We start from the raw sequence: 18,726 nt of genomic DNA, 5'->3' as shown, positions 1-18,726 counted from the left end.
TGACCACCTTTGGTCCATTTCACACGCACACGAGGGGTCGCGACCCCCCTTTATTCTCACTTCAATTGAATTCTGGGTCAGTTTCTGTTCTGTCCGGGTAATGTTCTCGAGAACAGTGCTGTCGTCGTGCAAACGCGCACCCAAAGGTACGTGACATTCTTTTAATCATTCTTAGGTCTTTTGTAATATTTTTTGCAGCATCTCTCCTTCGTGGACTTGCAACCGAAGCTTCTGCAGTACCTGCAGTACTCGAGGTCGCGCAAGTAGATGCTGCACTGTCAAAGAAGACTGCACGGCCCAATCTACATACTGGAATTATCCTGAACCGATCCCCCATAATAACCCGAACACCAACGGCCTTCGAGAAAGCCTACTATGCCTACCAAGCCCGCATCCACCGCGCGCTGCACAACCCATTTCCTTATGATTTTTACTTTAAACAAGGTTCACCTCTAGAGTCGCGATTCAACATAGAAGAGCGAAGACGTGAACGCAAGGCATTCGGTGCGCCTTTTGGTATGCAGACCGGGGAGACGAGCGAGGCTGAAAAGCTTGCCGAGGCTACTATGCGCGACGAAGAAGAGGCCATGCCCCGTGTCCATGAAGCTGACATTAACTCGGACTTCAAAAACCTGCAAAGACGCGGTCAGCGAAACCTATATCTATTACTACAAAAGCAGGAGAATGGGATGGCCGTATGGAGGTTCCCTCAGGGAAGTGTGGACAGGGGAGAGCTTTTGCACTGTGTCAGTAAATTGATCCATCTCTGGGTTGCCTCTCCTCACATTCTCCCGATCAGGCGGCAACCCGTGGGCTCGAAGTCGAGTGTGGAAACAATATGGATACTTGGATAGTCAGTCGCAATCCAATAGGTGTCTTCCACCCTCCATCACTAGCCAGTACAGGTGGCACTGAGAAGGTTTGTCCTGCTTCCTGTAATCTGTATCTCGTACTGACAGGTTCGCAGGATGTGGTTTTCTTCTATAAGGGACATATCGTGGCTGGTCAAGTCCGCCCAAACCGAACGCATACACAAGACTTTGCCTGGCTAACCAAGGGTGAGATCAAGACCCGGGTGGATGCGGACTACTGGTTAGGCATCAAAGATATGTTGTCTGATTTCTAGTGTATATTCCCTATATTGTTCTACTTATCGATATATCATCCGGTGCTCCACTGCACCTACTTGGGGGCGGAGATAGCCCGACGCATCTCTGGTCGCTTTTGTGCATCATCGAATCTACGTACCACCACATCGCACTTCGTGCTCTTGCATATGTGCTTGGAGTTTGCCTTTACAGCATCTGAGAATAGATTGAGGCCAGCAGCACGTTCTACGACATCAACTAAGTGCAGTGCGTCAGTCATGCGCCCAATATTGAAAGGGAACGCATACTTGGTATGACGAAACTTTCCAGAGGTGCATCGTCGGGAATAATGGCATTCGGGAGTACAAATGCGCCCGTAGATATTTCTAGCGTGTCTGGCGCTGAAGGTGACAAAGATCTCGAAGCCAGCACAACTTTGGCAAAATGCGTCGGGACCGCGACGTTCGGTGGGGAACCGATAAGTTCATACGTCTGTAAAAAAAAAAATGTGAATCACGACGATAAATAACGTCCTTGAGAGCCTAGACCGACCACACGGAATTTGCCATCTGTATCTTTTCGGGGGAGATACAGCGGGATAGTAAAGACGTAAACATCAGAGAAAGACCCCGTGAGGCGTCTACACCAGTCTTCCAAGTACGCCCAATCTACGAAGTAAAATTCAGCTTTTGAAACGTCTCCTGTACCACCTACTTACAATGCCGATTGAAGCCAACACCGACTTGAGGTGCGATATTCGACAATAAGAACGTCTCATCCATAGCCTCCTGAGAGAGTTTGGCGTCTGCAGCAGGAACCCTTCGGGCTCATCAAAATCTGCCTCTCAGAAAGCTCGACGTACGTACATATGTCCACGATCATACCCACTTCGGAAATAATCTTGCAGCTTCGCGCGGAACATCGCCGGGAGGGACTCATCCTCCACAAACGTCGAGTTTGAGCGGTCGGGTGACCCATCCCCTGAGGGACGCTGCTGACCGGATTTGCCAAGAGATGCGAGAGTGAGATGCTCTGCAGTCTATGAACGTAGTGTTAGTAAATAACTACTCCAGTAGAGAAAGATAACCCACCCATGCCGGGTGCCTGAGTCTCCGGTCATACGCAGCAGTGTACGCTTTACGAACCAAGAGGTCCGGTACAGGACCTGTTCAGAACCCAAGTTCAAGCGAGAGAAATAAATTCATCATCATGCAGCATGCAAATCACCTGGGTGACCATATTTTAAGACCGGGGACGACAGTGCAGAGACTGTAACAGCATTTGAGATTTTCGCGCCGCCACTCTGGCCCATTTCGATTATTGGAGGAGCGACGGACGTGTTGGTTGAGGTGATTGTAGGGATTTGCCTCTTCCTGGAGGCTACAGCGCTGACCACACCTCCTCCTACTACTGCACCAACCGCGAAGCACGCGGCGTGGATGATAGCTGCGCTCGGCATTTGGGAACAGACCAGAACACTGGTTTTGTGGAAGTTGATGTGGATGTGAAGAAGTTATAGACGCGTCTCAATTCCACTCGGATCACGGTGGCACTCCTCCAAGTTTGTTTGGCAAAAAGCCTTGAAATAAATAACCGACGCGATGTACCGTCCCGAGGAAAGTAAGACTTATGATGCATCAAGCAGCATATATTTACAAATTCAATCTGGCCTATGATATGTATAAAATGGTCGAAACAAGAGAATCCAGAGAGGAAAGCAGAGGTGTAAAGAGAGCGATCCGGACAACGAAAGTACAAGGAAATTACGAGTAGGGAAAGTTGACTTTTGAGAGATGGAGGATACGTGTAATTGCTTTGATGGTGCGGTATACAAAAAAATCTTCAGAACCAGGAAACCAGTGAGAAGAACCAGCAAGCAATCAAGCTACGCGGGAAGAATAATTAATACGACCACCGTCTAAGCCTGGATGAGGCAGACTCAAAAGCATCAATGAGAAAGGCCTGTGGGTGTCTGTGGTGAGATCTATATCTCCAGTGGCTCGTGAGATCTAGCTTCTAGTCCGTTGCCACTGTTTGTCCCACGACGCAGACCAAAGCCGCCCGCGCCAGGGCCTCGTGGTTGTCTGACAACACTACTACTCTCATTAAAGCTACCGCCATTCATTCCAATGACGCTGGATGGCAGGCTGGGAACGGGCGGGATGGCAGAACTACCAAAGTTGCTGCCAAAGAGTGAACCGAAACCACCCGGAGAGCGACGAGAAGGAGAAGCAATCGTTGCATAACCTTCCCTAATATTGCCATTCGACGCACGAGTGGCCAAGCGGGGTGCTTGAGTGTGCAAAGTTTTCATATCGGGCATCGACTTCTTCATACGTAAAGAGCTTGCAAGCTGTGATTGTGAGGAAGTTGCAGAGAGATATGCAGATGGGGCACGCGACAGGGTCGCAGCCTGAACCCGTTGAGTCTGTTGATTCAATAGTCAGGGAGTGACTAAAGGCTTGGCATGTAGGGAAATACCTACCCTGTTAGGATCGATGCGAGTTACGACGGCGTACCTTTCATCGCCTTCTCCAACCGAATAGTGGTACACGCCCAACTTCTGGGCAATCAGGTGAACGACCCTCCTTTGCTTGGGTGAGAGCGTCCTCGAAAAAGCAAGTTCATCTCTCATTCTATCGTCCTTGAAAAGTAAGATACGAGAATAGATTTCCAAAGTAGAAGGATCGTTGAGATCCAGTTCATTAGAGGACGAAGACTTCTCCGATGGATTTGGTGTTGCGGGGGCAATTGGAGGGGATGAGGCGGGGTTAAATGGCTGAGAAATTGGAAGATGAGGCATAGGAGGAGGTGAGTACTGTTGTTGTTGTTGATAGGCACCAGAAGAGAAGGATCGCTGCGGGGTGAAAGCGGGGGCCGTGACGGGACCAAAATCATCGTATGCTTGGTGAACTGCCTGTTGTTGCTCCTTTTCAAGTTGCATAGAGCGCATTCGCCTAATAGCCTTTTCTCTTTCGATACGCTCTTTTTCTCCGGCTTGAAGAACTTTCTTGTACTCGACACGAAGCTTACGGCCTTGAACATCGAATCCATTCAAAGCAGCCACGACTGCATCAGCGTCTGCCGCTTGTCGGAAATTAGCAAAAGCGAGACCACGGAAAGAGCCTTGTTGATCCAGGTGGTAGTTGAACGCGTAGGGAGTAGGAATGGACAAAGAAGCCTAAAATAGAGACATTAGTCGGATCACATGGTGAACATAATGAACTCACGATAATATCTAGGAGAGTCTCGCGCTTGACGTTGAAAGGAATGTTCTTGACGACGATGGCGGTTGGTATAACCTCATCGTCGGCATTTTGGTTAGGCGTCGAGGGAGCAAGAGCAGATGCCTGTAGATGACCCAAAGGGGGAGAACTACCAGAGGAAGAGAAATCTGAGTTGTTGTGAGGGGATAGAGGGCGATTATCAGGTATGACCATTGAGTTATCAAGCCATTGCTAAAGAATGATTTTAATATTAAGATGTTTTGAGAAGAAAATGACCTACGGTGGGAAGACCACCACGGGTAGGCTTCATCTTGAGAGGAGATGGAGTCATACCACCTAGAGGATTAAACTGGCCTGAAAGCTGCTGGTTTGCACTAAACTGATACTGTTGCCTGCTGTCATAATCGTAATTGTCATGGAGGCGTTGAGATTGAGGATTGAGAGATAGAGAGCCGATGTCAGGCGTTGGAGAGCTTGTCATGATGGTCAAAAGAAAAGAATAAGATTGACCGTAGATTCCAGGCTAGTCTTCAACTTAATAAACCAGTCGTGACGGCAGTTCGAGATAGAAAAAAAAACAAGGCGAACAGACAAAAAGCGTATAAGAAACTCAAGGATGATGAACGCCGAAAATAAGGCTCGTGGCCAAACCAGAACACACCCGTGACACGCCACCCTGATTTACATGTCACTATATACCACACGTTCTTAAGCTCTCTATTCAAAATACTGGAAAAGCCACACAGCAATCAAGGCTATACTATGGACACACGAACTTCACGGACTGGCAACGTTACAGTCAATCCTTGGATCGAACAAGAATCAGAAGCAAAAGAATGACGAACCGGCATGGTCGTAACACGTGCATGCTTCTCTCGCTTGCGGCTTCTCTATCGATTATTAGTCGTCAAGTTTCAATCCCCAAAATATCGACATCAATGAATTTCCATTGAAAGGTCGGAGCCGTGCTCAAGGGCATCAAATAAAACTGGTATACTTCAACTTGACATAAAAGTGCTGTGCGTGACGGTGGCTGATCCTTCAATAACACTGCACCTGATCCGACCGAACCAATCATCAGAAGCTGAGCCAATCCGAAATGATCATCAGGACGAACGCTGTCGGAATCATCCAGGATATGACATTCGAGGGAAGTGTTTCTTCACACCGGCGGCTCCTATTATAGTCCAGTTGCGCTCAGCGACAGGTCAGGCCTTTAATTTTCCGCCCTAGATAAACAGATTGCGCTTTCCCAGGACGTCACTGGTCGCCGTGTCCGGGAGGATAGTCAGCCTGGGGAATGCGAGCAAAGAATCACCCACACATGGGCGAGACATACCATTAATATCATTACGAGGTAGGACCACTTTAGACGCTCGTGGCAACCGCAGCGAATGCGGCCGATGCATTGCATGGCACGTCGGGCCTCGAGGGCAAGGGCACGCCGTAACACGAACGCACGCCGACGGCGAACCCGGTGGGAGAGTCAGAAATACACAAATACCATTTTAAGGGAGCACGGATCTCCTGCATTCTAAAATCCACACCCCATCGTCAGGACTGAGTATGAAACTATGTAGATTAACTGAGGTTCGAACTGATGTGCTGTTGTACACAAAATATGCATCAAGCATCTTTGCATTTACACGCATACCTCATACAAAATACCTTGAGCACCAGTCTCGTAAGAAGACAATAAAATACCAGTCAGCCCAGCTGAGGGACCAAGAACCAACCCAAATGATACAGCTCTTCCACATGAACAACCCCAAGCTATAGACATAATGCTGCAGGCTTTGGCAATGCGATTAGACTATCGATGTCCACTTGCACGCTAATGCTGCTTGAATGATTCCAAGGGCCACGAATGCGGTGCCCCGATGTCGGTGACGATGATGTTGGAGTAGACGATGAGGATCTGTACATATTTGCAATCTCTAAATCCAGTGGTGGCAAGTCAGGGAATGTGGGCCGCATTGGATCTGTACAGCGCATGCGAGATTGGGGCATAGGCCCATGAGGGAGGATAGCCTCTGGTTGGAAAGCGGGGCAAGGAAAGGAAGGGAGTGTATGTTTTGGAGTAGCGCGTGATGGGAGAGGTCCCTGTACGAGACGGAGAGCAGAAGGAGGTGCACGACGAGGGCCTCGGGGCATGGTTACAAGTGAAATGAAGTTCTACAGTCAGTCGATTAATTGTCAAAATTTAAGCGAGAAGACTAGTATACGCACTAACCAAGTGAACGTCTTTTATAATACTGATAAAAACAAGCCACAAAACACAAACGCAAGGATAGAGGACAAAGAGCGACACGTAGTTTCGACAAGACCAGCAAAATCGAAATATCCACAGGAGGAACGGAATGCGGTTCAAAGTTGAACGATAGCTGTGTACGTGATCTGGCACTAATGCGCACTGAAATTTGAAAGCTCGCGCTCGGCGCCTATCTCAATTGGATCATAATAGCAAAGATAACAAGGATGGGATATATGTACTATCAAACAAGGGCAACACATCACCATCCACAAATGTGCGAGTTTGAAAACACTACGATCGACGTATGGAATAACAAAAGAGCCAGCAACCCCGACACATCAAAGCGATACAACAGCGTTATGTACAGGTTTCAATCGGGCGGTAGTGTTTCAGCAGTTGAGCTTTGAAGGCTATAAAAGGAATAATGAGAAACTGCATGCCCGTACGACAAAATGTACTGACCGTCAGGCTGATTCCATAACCCTGCAGCGTCACCATTAAGCGGAGAGGCATTGTTGGGTTCTGTAAACGGTAAGTGAAAAAACATACACCGCCAGTATTATAACTAACCTCCTAGCAGTGATTGCAACGATAATAATACAGTTTGCACGCTATACACGGCGGACCATTTGTCCTGGAAAGGTTCTGAGTTTTATGTAACATTAATGGGAAAATGTGGCGAACCTGCAAGATATCAAGACAGATCGCACCCCCTGCAATGTCAACGTTGGGATGATAACAGGGCGTGTCAAACTTGATCGTGGGTGGTGAGTACGGGTAATTGCTGGGGAATGCAATGGAGATTCGGAATGATAGTCCGGCATAAATCTAACACGATATTTAGTACTGAATGTTAGTGGTTACATACGCGTGCCACGTACAGTCCCCGCCGGGCCTTCTATTGTGCCCACCCATTCAAAAAGGTTTGCATCACTTTTGGGAAAGGCAGACTAGGCGGGAGATAAGACATAAGGACGAGGAGCACCCGAGGATCACTCACGATACCAGGGGATGATGACATCTAGCAACAGCTGTGAGTTTAATGAAAGGCATGACTAGTCCATATACTCACCATCAAGGTCATGAGTTCGTTGCCCAAGCTGCAGAATGATGGTGAGCATAGATGTTAACCTGAAATGTGGCAGCATACTCGCCGTTTTGTCACACTACCAGGACCGTCAGGTGCTGAGCCAGAGATGGCAGTTTTGTGAGAGGTTCTGGAGGGAGCGAGGGCGGAAGTGATCTGATCCATAATGTCCAAACTTGCAGATAGTCAAGAGAGAAGTGCTAATATTTGCGAAATAAGAGCCACAACTTGTCTGTTCAAGTAGGTTCGAGTACGGTGGACGCGCTCAGTCACGTGTGGTCATTATTGAAATTTACACAGGCCCACGGGAAACAATGGCAAACAAACAAAGTCCTATTCTGAGTTTGAATTTAAATGGAAAGATCCGCCGGCAAGAACGGCTGCCCAAAGCTTCTCCTTGCTCAACCGTAAGGGAGTGCGTAGTCCTGTAACTTATACTTCCAACGTCGTCAACGGCCCACGCGATGTCGAGCAATTTCGCGCCGACGCCCGCAGAGCTCGCACTTGTGAATCAGATATTTACTCAGGCAGATACTCAGAAAATCGGAATCCTCACCGGTGACGTCGCCGTAAAGGTCTTCCAGGGTGCTAAACTAACACCGACCGTCTTGGGCGAGATTTGGAATATTGCTGACGATGATAACAATGGCTTTTTGACCAAGAAGGGTGTCTCAATTGCAGTCCGTCTCATGGGCCACGCTCAAAAAGGCCAGAAGGTCGACAAGTCTCTTGTGAACAAACGTGAGTTTCATTGCTCTTTCACTATGACACATTATTGATATTGGGCCCTTAGCCGGACCCTTAGCCAATATTGAAGGCGTACAGACGCCTTTAATTCCACAAGGCACTGGTGCATCAATACCGAAGTCACCACCTCCCAGTTTGCCTCCATTGACTCCCCAAGACAAGGCCAAATTTACACGGATATTCCAGGGGTGTGGGCCTGTCAATGGTCTCCTCAGTGGTATGTCAGCTCATTTACACATAGTAGGAGTTAATTGTTTTCCTTCATTCAAGGCGACAAAGCACGCAACGTATTCGTCAAATCCAAACTTTCTGTGGATAAACTGTCTCAAATATGGTGCGTAAAGTATCTCTGAATTCGACAAGTCTCATACCGTTACAGGACTTTATGCGACACTCAAGACCGAGGCGCACTCGACATAACTGACTTTACCATAGCCATGTACTTAATTCAAGCCTCCATGGCCGGTCAACTCTCATATATTCCGACCTCCATTTCGCCAAGTTTATACGAGCAGGCTGGAGGGGTTTCTGCTCACGCGACCGGTGGTAGTTCGAATTTCAGCAGCCCAGGCTTTCCACCAGTACCGAGGCATAATGCTGTGCAGCCGCAACTGACGGGACAGGCGTCTCCGGCTCCTCCCCTTCCGAACAGACGCCTTGCACCTAGCAGGCTTGCACCAACCATACCTGCCTTCCCTGGGGTTACACAATGGGATGTCACCGCGGCTGAGAAGGCCGCTGCAGACCGCTTCTTTGATACGTTGGACTCGCAGCACAGAGGATACATTGAAGGTGATGTTGCAGTGCCATTCATGCTCCAATCCAAGTTACCGGAAGATGTCTTGGCCCAAGTTTGGTTTGTAATCATGTCTTCAGTCATTATTTTTTCTCATTTTTGGTTTACAGGGATCTTGCGGACATCAATAATGACGGCCGTCTGACCCGTGACGGATTCGCAGTTGCAATGCACCTTATTCAGGGCAACCTCTCAGGCAAGGACGTCCCTAGTACGTTACCTCCGACCCTTGTACCTCCATCAATGCGGGGCGGACAAGCGTCATTTAGTACTGCACTGGCACCTCCCAAACCGGAACCTGTTCGGGATCTCCTTTGGGACGATTCACCTCCACCGTCGGCGACCACCTCGCATCCTCCAACAAGCGTCTTGCAACCTCAGACCACGGGTACCCCACTCTCACCGCGGTCTTTGCCTCGTCCCACACCTCCCTCACAGGATCCATTCGGCTCTTCTCCAGCTACATCTCGTGCGTCGCTTGGTGCCGTCTTCTGAGAAGATACTGATACTCTGAACAACAGCGTCGAACAGGAATTTCCTTGATGACGACGACACACATGCGCCGCCCATTTTGCACGATCAGTCTGCAGAAATTGGGAACGTGCAGAATCAACTCAATTCCACGCAGAGATCTCTGCAGGCTGCAAAGGCTGAGCGAGAGGCTCTCGAGAGTACACTCGCCAATCAGGCTGCGCAGCTTTCAGCTCTTCAGACTCAGCTTGCTTCTGCCAAAGCATCTTATGAGACGGAGACTTCCCTTCTGAACACGCTCCGTGATCGCCACGCAGCTCAGGTCGCTGACATTCAAAGAGTTAGGGAAGAACTTATCAGGGACGAGAGCGACCTCAGCGCTGTCCGATTGGAGAAAGCAGAAATCGAAGGGTCTTTCTTGCGCGACAAGGAAGAGGTCCGAGAATTGAACAGGCGGATGGCGGAGGTTACGACGCAAATTGCTGTTGCGAAGCAGGACGTCGAGAAGTCTAAGAAAGACGCGAAACAACAGAAGGGTCTTCTTGCTATTGCCAAAAAGCAACTGATAGCCAAGGAGTCGGAGAAGATGAAGGTGGACAAGGAGCTAGAGGAAGCACAGCAAGATCTCACTGATACAATTACAGAGAGAGAAGAAGCCGAGGTCGAGGTCGAGAAGATTGTGATTACGCCTTCACAGACTACGTTGGAGCGTTCCAAGTCACCGGACTCGGTTGCTTTCGCAGCTGCTCATCCTTTACCAATGACCCCTGATATCACGGGCACCACGAGCCCGATCAGTGTCAAGAGTAACAACCCATTTGAGAGGTTGGCATTGTCCTCGGGGGCATCGACTCCCCGATCTCAGTCGCCATTCCTGTCTTTCCCTAATACTTCTTACCCTACCCCCCCTGGTCTGTCATCACCACCCGGTCTCTATCCCTTGGCCACCTCAGCTACAATGCAATCAGACATATTTTCGCAGGCATTTGACACAGAACCCGTGCTACAGACCGACAATGCGCCTGATACAGATGGTTCTGAATTTGTCGTTGTGACCCCTCGTGTGAAGGACGGTCCCTATTTTTCCGATGGTGTCGTATCGTCACCCACGAGCGATGAACATTTCACCACTCCTCCAACCAGTATCACACCAAATCCCAACTCCAGTGCAAATGTTTCCTCTCTCGATAATGTTGCCGCACACTTCCCCGCCATTGATGATTTCAATCCTCAGCACCTCGCACCGGAGGAGGGGGAGAAAGAAACAGACCTGTCGACGGACCTTCAGGAGTTGGAGGTGAACGACACTGAGAGTGAAAGCGAGGACAGCCACGAGTCGGAGGCTGTCGACCACATGACAGACTCTGCCAAGGAAGTTTCTCCCTCAGAAGCGGTATCCTCACAGGCGCCGACCTCTTTTGATGACATCTTTGGAGTCAACACTGATGTACCCGAGCAAGTCCCTCCTTCCAGCAGCGCACCTCAGTCGGACACAGCCGCCCCCTCACAGAATGGCACATCTTTGGTAGATGCGTTTGGTCTTCCTTTCTCAGAGCTTGAAAACACTCCGTCGCAACTCTCTCAACCATCTGGGACAAGCGGTTTGAATAGTTTTGACGAGGCTCTCGGCAAGATCTCAAATGGCAGTTCCGCGCAGCCGGCTTCTGCCTTCTCCTTCGATTCCAACTTTGAGGATAACTTTGACTTTGGGACAGCGATAGCATCATCTTCTACGTTCCCATCACCCCCCACCGGATCTGCCCCTGCCAATGGTATCCCTGCAACGACCACAAACGTGGCTACGCATGCGAATGGAACACCTGATTTCTTCACCCAGCCTGCGAGTATTGGGATATCAGCCACTCCGAAAGTGGCTATGGCACAGCCGGTAGCCCCGGTCTCATTTGATGAAGTCTTCTCATCGGGCCCCTGGAATTCCTCAAGCACCGCACCTCAGCCTGAGAAGGTAGAAACAAAACAGGCAGACGCGAGCATAAGCTTCCAAGATGCATTCGGAGGCGTTGATGTCTCTCAAGCCCTGGCGCTAGATAATTCATTCTCTTCTCGAACTTCAAAAGCATTCACATCCTCTGCGTCGCCACCTTTGTCCGAGGGTGGTAAGCCCTTCCCAAACGTCTCTCCTCCTACATCACTGCGAGGGCCATCTTCTCCCCGTGTTACGCCGATACGGTCTACTTCCCCTCCACGACGTGCCACATCGCCACCGCCTCGAGCTGTTTCTCCGAAGTTGCAGCGGCCGTCAAGCTCTTCAACCAAGGAACCTACTCACGATAAGCCTCCGCCACCCCCGCGGCACTCTAAGCTTAGTGTATGTACTATCTTTACTTCGTATGGTATATTACTAATAATTGGTGTTTCATAGATTCGCCTTCCGTTTGGCAAGAAAAAGAAGCAGGACTCAGTACCACCCATTCCTCCATCGAATCTGTCTCAGAATGTGACTGTCATGGAGCCTGGTATTGAAGACGATGTGGAACCTGTGAAGCAGCTATCTGCAATGGGCTTCAGTCGGAATCAAGCTGTCGCGGCGCTCGAAGCACACGATTATGACGTACAAAGAGCATTGAATAGCCTACTGGGAGCGCAATAGGGGGAGGGTGCCGACATGATGAACGTGATATCTTATCGTTTGATCTTCAACATTTCACGTGTCCTCTTATTATCAGATAACAGAACGTACTTCCGGAACGCACATGCACATTCCTTACTACTCATTCCATTTTCTTTAATCCCGTCGTCATTCCCGAAATATCCGACTCATAAGGAGCAGGTCGAGGGCCCAGAACCAACGGAACAATGACATTCTTTTATACCGCTTTCTTAGGCTTTATGTCTATTTGACGGGTCAGTGCCGAGGCCTTGTCATTGTCATGATCATCGCCGGGCCTCGAGTGATTAATACGACCCTGCAGAAGAGTCTTGTATTCCCACCCAGATTCAGTCGACCCCGGTGTGCTCATTAATGCCCTGTTGTTGTTCTGCATGAGGTACTGTGTGACAAGGCATGATACTGCCGAGAACTGCCTTATAGGTCACCGATAGGGGGGCAGTTCTCAGTTTGCAATTGAACTTTCTTAGTAGTGGTAATTTTGACGATGTTGAGACTTCGTTGATTAGCCGAACCTTGGTGCCTTAAATACACGCACTAGTGCTTCCGCGAGTGGGGAAACTGAAGGGAAACTGCAAAAGCAAGTTCAAGTTGACAGTCAAAATTTTTAGCGGGCCTATATAACCATCTTGTGCTGTAACCACTTTGCGGAAAGAACTTGTCGAATTTCTGCCCTCCCATGGCCACATTCGATATGATTGTGGTGGGCTCCGGTGGCGGACCCGATGAAACCAACCTATCAGGGTAGGTCCCTTCTTTCCGCTGCTTTCCATCTTCATTCAGACATACTACGGTACAGATATCTACTCAAGCCTCGCGAGGCTGCTTGGAATGATGGTATTATCGCACTGGAGGCGGGTGCGCAATTTCATAACTGTGTCTCGCGACCACAACTGATGCTACCACTCAGGGTCGGGTCTTGGCGCGCTCAGACATATCATGAAGCGCGATCCAAACATTTTCGGAGAACGTCCAACTGACGCGAATCCAACATCGTTTACTCCTCTCACGGTGTATTCAAATGTCAAGTTAGTGACGTCCTCCCGCACTACTGCCACACGGCCGTAATTTAACTTGATTCTGCAGGTGTTTCCTCCTCACACACGCGCACCTTGACCATATAAGCAGTCTTGTAATGGCCGCGGGCACACTGGGCGGTGCCAGAAAGCGTATATATGGCTCAACCCAGACTCTCAGAGATCTAGAGACTGTCTTCTCTGGAAGAGTATGGCCCAAATTAGCCACATATGATGAGAATAACCCGTTATTGCAATTGGTGTATCACGCGTGAGTCTCATCCCACGAGTCAATCTAGTCATCTCCCTCAAATCTGCCATCCCGCTTGGCAGCCTCCATGCAGATGGCAAATACAAGGTCATCTTCCCAAATATCTCTGTTCGCTTTATGACTGTCAACCACGGAATGAGCGACTCTGGTCAGTATGATGGTGCTTGCTTTTTCATTCGACATGACCCCACAAATCATGAGTTCATCTTTTTCGGTGATGTGGAACCTGACAGCATCTCTGCCGAGCCCAAGAACATCGCTGTTTGGCGTGCAGCAGCACCAAAGATACCACATGATATATCTACCATCTTCATTGAATGTTCATATCAAACAGGGCGGCCGGAGGCGGAACTTTGGGGACATCTCAGTCCCGTACATCTGGTACAGGAGCTGGTCACGCTGGCAACAGAAGGTTGTCATCGCCCGAAAAGCACATAAATCTCGCTCAGGATCAAGGCCGCGAAAGAAGCAACGGAAGAACTCCACGTCACCTGATGCCCTTCACGGCGCACTCCAAGGTGTCAAAGTTTACATCATACACTGCAAAGAGCAATTCTCCACAGAACGGCCGATCAACCACGTTATCGGTGACCAATGTCGTGAGCTACTTGCGCCCCATCAACTAGGGGTCGAACTACTCACTGCAGACCAGGGTATGAAGATTGGTGGGTCCAATCGTCCTATCGGCTTTGGCGGATTTACTTGGGACTAACTGATGCTTCTTCAAGTGATTTGAACCTTATCCTCAACAAACTTTTCTTATTGGTTCAGTTATTCGTTTGGCTATTTATACTTGGAGCAATCCACCTCGATACCACTCCCCACCGTGTGTGTATATTTAACCCCTGTAGCCTTAATTCCCATTTCGCAGTTGTCGTTCTTACCACCAGATTGTCTTATCACTCATCGACGCGCCATCCTCCAATTTTTCGGACTTTTTGACGCGCTACGTACCTTCGAGCCTCCTTCCCATATACTACTCGAACGCTACGTACCGTCTTTAGACTCACTCACGTACTTGCACAAAATACAAGATCACGACGATAACATAGAAATCACCTGCAAACAGCACAAAAGGAATATACAGGAAAAAATGTTAAGAACGAGAAGAAAAAGAGCCAATGCGTATTGGACATAAGACCGTCCTTAGTGCATACGTACGAAGATATCTATAATGCGTAACATCATAAGGTCAATCATATTCAGTCGTTTCATGGGCAAGCTATGACGATGCGTAGAGCTTGACGACGCCGTCTGCACCTGCGCTTGCCATGAAGGGTAACGTAGGGTGGAATTCGACCTCGAGAACGCCCTCTTTGGCCTTTTCGCGATGTGTCGTGATTTCTTGTGTGCAGGTCCGCGAACCGAGGAGATCCCAGAAACGGATGGAGCAGTCATGCGAGCCAGACACAAGCGAGAACCCGGCTGCATCGATCGACAACGACGTTACCCCGTCGAGATGAGCAGGCATGGTGTGCGTGCAATGTCCTTCATACGCGGTCAGCGAATGCAAAGGAACCCGGCTGGTAAACAGAACGTACCTGACAATATGTCAAATATGCGGATAAACTTGTCCTCATGGGCAGTGACGAGGAACGATATCGTTGGGTGGGAGACAATGCGGTTCACCTGAGTTGCAGGCGTGCCGTCTTCATGAAAAGCATGATCAGCGATCGTCAATAGAAGCCACGAGAATCGAGATACGCACCATATGTAGCATCAGTCGCCAATCTCGACACCTCTCTTCCAGTCTCGATATCGAACACTTTTACTACCGCGTTCTGGAATGCTACTGCCACTTTTTTCAAGTCAGACTTGATCGCCTCGACCGCAGTTGCTCCTGGCTCTTTTTCCTTTTCTTCCTCCTCGCTCCCTTCGTGGTCCAAGCCGTAGTAACCCCACGACAATTTCAAAATCACACGACCATCTGAAGCTCCGCTTACATCCCATACCTTTATCGAGCCCTCAGCACCACAGCTCACCAACGCATTCTCGTCCCGTACAAGGGCAAGGTCCCAGACGGCATCAGTGTGTCCCACCAGCTCTCCACGCGCAGAGGTATCATCGTATGGTGCGTATGTCGTGTGCGATGGCGAGGGCAGCGCCCAGATACGGATGCTCGAGTCGAGCGATGCGCTGTAGATGAGGTGCTTAGTAGGAGAATGCACGAGACGTGTTATTGCGGCAGAGTGACCACGCAGGGTGAGTTGGGGCTCGAAATCAGTCGTGGGACGAGCACTAGAAGAGAGTTAGTCTCATCATGCCTGCTAGAGAAACGAGGACACCAACGCAGAAGATGCTAAGTTCGCGACATCCATGCGCCAGATTTTTACTGTGCAGTCATCTCCACCGGTTGCAAGACATAGTTCCGTGGGGTGGAATGCGAGTGCACGCACTGCATCCAGATGGCTGGAAGCCAGAATCAGCATCAAAAACTTATACTTCGAGTGGCAGAGGTACTCACTTTCTCAACGTTCGCTTAGCCTTCCATATTTTTGCACCATCGCCTTCACCCTCCTCAACCCCAACACCTACACTCTCTACCTCATCTTCGTCCTCTCCAACCTCTTCACCCTCGCCTTCGCCTTCCTCGTCATCGCGCCACCGCTGTATCTTCATATGCTGTTCGTACGATGACCGCAACTTCTCTCGCCACTCGCCCTGGTCATCGGGACGGAAGATCGCTGTTAAATGGCGCGATGGCTCCGCCTCGGCAGCCGGCGCTCCCTCTTTCTCTGGAGGCGGTTGTGGTGCTGTCTGCGGGGGCGCCTGCTGTGCTGGAGGCTGCATCTGCTGGGGTAGCTGAGATGGCTGTGACCTTTCTTGACTCTGCATCTGCTGTTGCTGCTGCTGCTGCTGTTGTTGCTGGAACATGCCCGTACCAACATTGTTCAGTGGACTCCCTCGTTCCAATGGTCCTGTCGACGCTGGGCCTGACATCAAACTGACACCACCACTTAACATCGGGAAGTCCTTATTCCCCGGTCCAGTAACAACTGTGACCCCTGGCCCAGATTCCGGCAAAGCTTTACGAGGCCGACCATTGTAGATTGCCTCGAAGGGTTGGCTGGGTGCTGTGGGATTCACGAGTCCTGACGAGATGAGCGGACGGTTTGGGAGTGGGTTCATTGCTTGCGGAGAGGTGAGATATGAGATTTCCTGGAGACATCTGATGGAGATTATGAGCTTGTATGAAGTGAGCTCGAAAGGTGGTAAGAAAACATACTGCTTAAGGTAGTCTCTGCTACGTGCGCGGCTCTTTGGGTCACGTCCTGGTGGTGGCTTACCGACGGAACCAACGGATGGCAGGCCTACGCTCCAGTTCGCACTTGTACCGGGCCATGAAGGTTGTCGTGCTGGGGGTGCGGAACTCCCGTTCGGAACACGTTCGGAGGGCAGAGGAGAATCTATGGTAGGTGTACCGATGTCAAATACGCCACAAAAATAAACAACACCTCAAGAATCCGAAAAATACGCACCGTCACTACGTGGCGAGCTGCCGCTGCTCCCATCCTTATGGCTCTGAACATCATCTTTTGCGCCTTGCTGCTGGAGCGTGGCTGATTTTGACGATTGAGCGGTGCCAGTTGGCGCAGTTAGCTGCTTTGAGCTATTGTACAGTATTATGAAGAACACATGGCATGAGAACATCCGCGAATTCAACAAAAAGAGGGAGGTGGCACGCGTGAGTAGGCTGGCGTGTACAGAAGGAGAACACGAACCGTTCCATACGGAGAGCATACTCCAGCATTTTTATGCGACGCATCAGGTCGAGTTTGACATTTTCGAACGAGCGTCGCTCGCCCTCGAGGAGAGCTATGCGAGCCTATTGTGAACCATTGTGAGAATGGATACGCGACACGTCCCAAACACAAGAAATTGGGCAACGAATGTAGGTATGCAGACTGAACGCATTTTTTATGATGCGAAAAGCCGAAAGTAAAAAGTGACTCGCAGTGGACATAGGAATGAGGACACTCACCCTCATTTCAGCTCTCTCAATCTCCCATTCGTTTCTATCACGCTCATAACGACGCCATTCTGTCTGCAAAAAGTGCAAGACACTGGAGAGGTTAAAATCTTGACCATTCTGCGGGGGTGGTGGTGGGATACCCTGGGACTGCCCTGGCTGGCCCTGGGGTTGCTGCTGGCCAAGTTGACCCTGTTGCTGCTGGCCTCCTTGATTTTGCTGGGGCTGCGGCACCTGCAAGGTGCCAAGCATAGGGATCTGGATTGTCTGTGGATGGTGAATGTTGGGCGTTGCAGAGATTGACTGTGTGCTCTGGTTGTTCTGGTGGTATAATGCAGTCAAAGCGTCGCGCTGCTGTGAGCTGTTGCTGCTGTTATTTTGCGATAGAAGACCGTTAGGAGGAGGAGACTTTGAAGTGGCAAGGTTACTGATCCGTGAGCTTGTGAGCATATTGGCGGTGGGTTCCTATAATCCTGCTTTCCAGTGTTTGCAATCAACAAACAACCGCCTCAGTGTGAAGGCGGTAAAGACGAGTTCAACGTCAACGTCAACGACCACGACGGTAACAACGATGACCACGACAATGGAGGTACGGAGAAAGGCGAGTCCACGAAGCAGCTCTTTTCAATTTCACTCATTCACAAAGCGCTTTAGCACTATTAATGCCGTAGTATACATTTCATGCATAAACTGATTCAAACATCCGACCTTCGGACTCGAGCTCCCAGTGGCCAATTTCTATCATCTTTGTAAGAACAACGTTGTCCTCGTTTCCAATGAAAATTTATGGCCTGCGTTGATATTGCTCTCCGACTGAATTCATGGGCGCTAGCGCTTCACGCAGCCCCGTGCTATGGCGCATAAAGCGATAGGCCACGGTTAATCTCGATGACCTACATCGATGAGAACGGCCGAGAATGGGACACATTGCCGTTAAACGCATTGATTTGTGCAATATCTCACTTTTATCCATCCGATCCTACGCTGCCTGCAAGAAGGGCCTAGCCTAAAGTTTGCACTCAAGAGCGATGTCATAATCTAAGCATCTGATTCTGAAGAGCCTCCTGCTCCCCTCCGTTACTCAGTACTAGAAAGATGCGTTTCAGGACAACAATAGTGACCTCACAAGTCATTCAGGCCAAGACTGAATGGAAAGATTGATCATACAAG

General features: G+C 49.7%; 8 protein-coding genes across 8 annotated transcripts; 3 read left to right on the top strand and 5 right to left on the bottom strand.

The window, feature by feature from the left end:
* The first annotated feature begins 59 nt into the window (after positions 1 to 59).
* BJ212DRAFT_1047764 (39S mitochondrial ribosomal protein L46-domain-containing protein) lies at positions 60 to 1,386 on the top strand. Its single transcript, XM_041328929.1, has 4 exons — positions 60 to 146; positions 199 to 746; positions 800 to 919; positions 968 to 1,386. Exons 1-4 carry the CDS (start codon positions 101 to 103, stop codon positions 1,124 to 1,126), a joined length of 873 nt encoding a protein of 290 aa, XP_041195021.1. The 5' UTR covers positions 60 to 100; the 3' UTR covers positions 1,127 to 1,386.
* On the bottom strand, positions 1,183 to 2,547 carry BJ212DRAFT_1267353 (uncharacterized protein; the record flags this gene model as incomplete). The annotated part of the gene is made up of 7 exons (XM_041330655.1): positions 1,183 to 1,346; positions 1,397 to 1,580; positions 1,641 to 1,756; positions 1,807 to 1,907; positions 1,955 to 2,127; positions 2,180 to 2,253; positions 2,316 to 2,547. The coding sequence occupies 7 exons, from the start codon at positions 2,545 to 2,547 to the stop codon at positions 1,183 to 1,185; spliced, it is 1,044 nt and encodes a 347-aa protein (XP_041195020.1).
* Positions 2,548 to 2,692: 145 nt separating this feature from the next.
* On the bottom strand, positions 2,693 to 4,972 carry BJ212DRAFT_1341211 (uncharacterized protein). The gene is made up of 4 exons (XM_041335135.1): positions 4,596 to 4,972; positions 4,319 to 4,546; positions 3,574 to 4,269; positions 2,693 to 3,516 (listed from the first exon to the last, which is right to left on the bottom strand). The coding sequence occupies exons 1-4, from the start codon at positions 4,794 to 4,796 to the stop codon at positions 3,073 to 3,075; spliced, it is 1,569 nt and encodes a 522-aa protein (XP_041195019.1). The 5' UTR covers positions 4,797 to 4,972; the 3' UTR covers positions 2,693 to 3,072.
* Positions 4,973 to 6,088: 1,116 nt separating this feature from the next.
* Positions 6,089 to 6,469, bottom strand: BJ212DRAFT_1478719 (uncharacterized protein; the record flags this gene model as incomplete). The annotated part of the gene is made up of 1 exon (XM_041339747.1): positions 6,089 to 6,469. One exon carries the CDS (start codon positions 6,467 to 6,469, stop codon positions 6,089 to 6,091), a length of 381 nt encoding a protein of 126 aa, XP_041195018.1.
* A 257-nt stretch (positions 6,470 to 6,726) lies between these two features.
* Positions 6,727 to 7,963, bottom strand: BJ212DRAFT_1047309 (ubiquitin-conjugating enzyme/RWD-like protein). Its single transcript, XM_041328928.1, has 8 exons — positions 7,724 to 7,963; positions 7,642 to 7,669; positions 7,570 to 7,590; positions 7,451 to 7,519; positions 7,254 to 7,397; positions 7,140 to 7,203; positions 7,032 to 7,091; positions 6,727 to 6,979 (listed from the first exon to the last, which is right to left on the bottom strand). The coding sequence occupies exons 1-8, from the start codon at positions 7,819 to 7,821 to the stop codon at positions 6,927 to 6,929; spliced, it is 537 nt and encodes a 178-aa protein (XP_041195017.1). The 5' UTR covers positions 7,822 to 7,963; the 3' UTR covers positions 6,727 to 6,926.
* A 157-nt stretch (positions 7,964 to 8,120) lies between these two features.
* Positions 8,121 to 12,281, top strand: BJ212DRAFT_1297973 (uncharacterized protein; the record flags this gene model as incomplete). Its single annotated transcript, XM_041332645.1, has 7 exons — positions 8,121 to 8,397; positions 8,450 to 8,620; positions 8,674 to 8,737; positions 8,783 to 9,259; positions 9,310 to 9,668; positions 9,721 to 11,999; positions 12,054 to 12,281. 7 exons carry the CDS (start codon positions 8,121 to 8,123, stop codon positions 12,279 to 12,281), a joined length of 3,855 nt encoding a protein of 1,284 aa, XP_041195016.1.
* Positions 12,282 to 12,822: 541 nt separating this feature from the next.
* Positions 12,823 to 14,611, top strand: BJ212DRAFT_1341196 (cyclic-AMP phosphodiesterase). The gene is given in 7 exon segments (XM_041335134.1): positions 12,823 to 13,043; positions 13,099 to 13,157; positions 13,210 to 13,327; positions 13,386 to 13,586; positions 13,649 to 13,998; positions 14,018 to 14,251; positions 14,315 to 14,611. The coding sequence occupies 7 exon segments, from the start codon at positions 12,979 to 12,981 to the stop codon at positions 14,320 to 14,322; spliced, it is 1,035 nt and encodes a 344-aa protein (XP_041195015.1). The 5' UTR covers positions 12,823 to 12,978; the 3' UTR covers positions 14,323 to 14,611.
* BJ212DRAFT_1341193 (WD40-repeat-containing domain protein) lies at positions 14,612 to 18,232 on the bottom strand. Its single transcript, XM_041335133.1, has 9 exons — positions 17,569 to 18,232; positions 17,309 to 17,412; positions 17,066 to 17,196; positions 16,813 to 16,993; positions 16,051 to 16,755; positions 15,876 to 15,995; positions 15,295 to 15,824; positions 15,128 to 15,235; positions 14,612 to 15,074 (listed from the first exon to the last, which is right to left on the bottom strand). Exons 1-9 carry the CDS (start codon positions 18,004 to 18,006, stop codon positions 14,809 to 14,811), a joined length of 2,583 nt encoding a protein of 860 aa, XP_041195014.1. The 5' UTR covers positions 18,007 to 18,232; the 3' UTR covers positions 14,612 to 14,808.
* Positions 18,233 to 18,726: the final 494 nt, after the last annotated feature.

Source organism: Suillus subaureus (genome assembly GCF_016647635.1).
Source record: "Suillus subaureus strain MN1 chromosome Unknown BJ212scaffold_9, whole genome shotgun sequence".
NCBI lineage: Eukaryota > Fungi > Basidiomycota > Agaricomycetes > Boletales > Suillaceae > Suillus > Suillus subaureus.
This window is presented reverse-complemented; position numbering and strand designations above follow the sequence as displayed.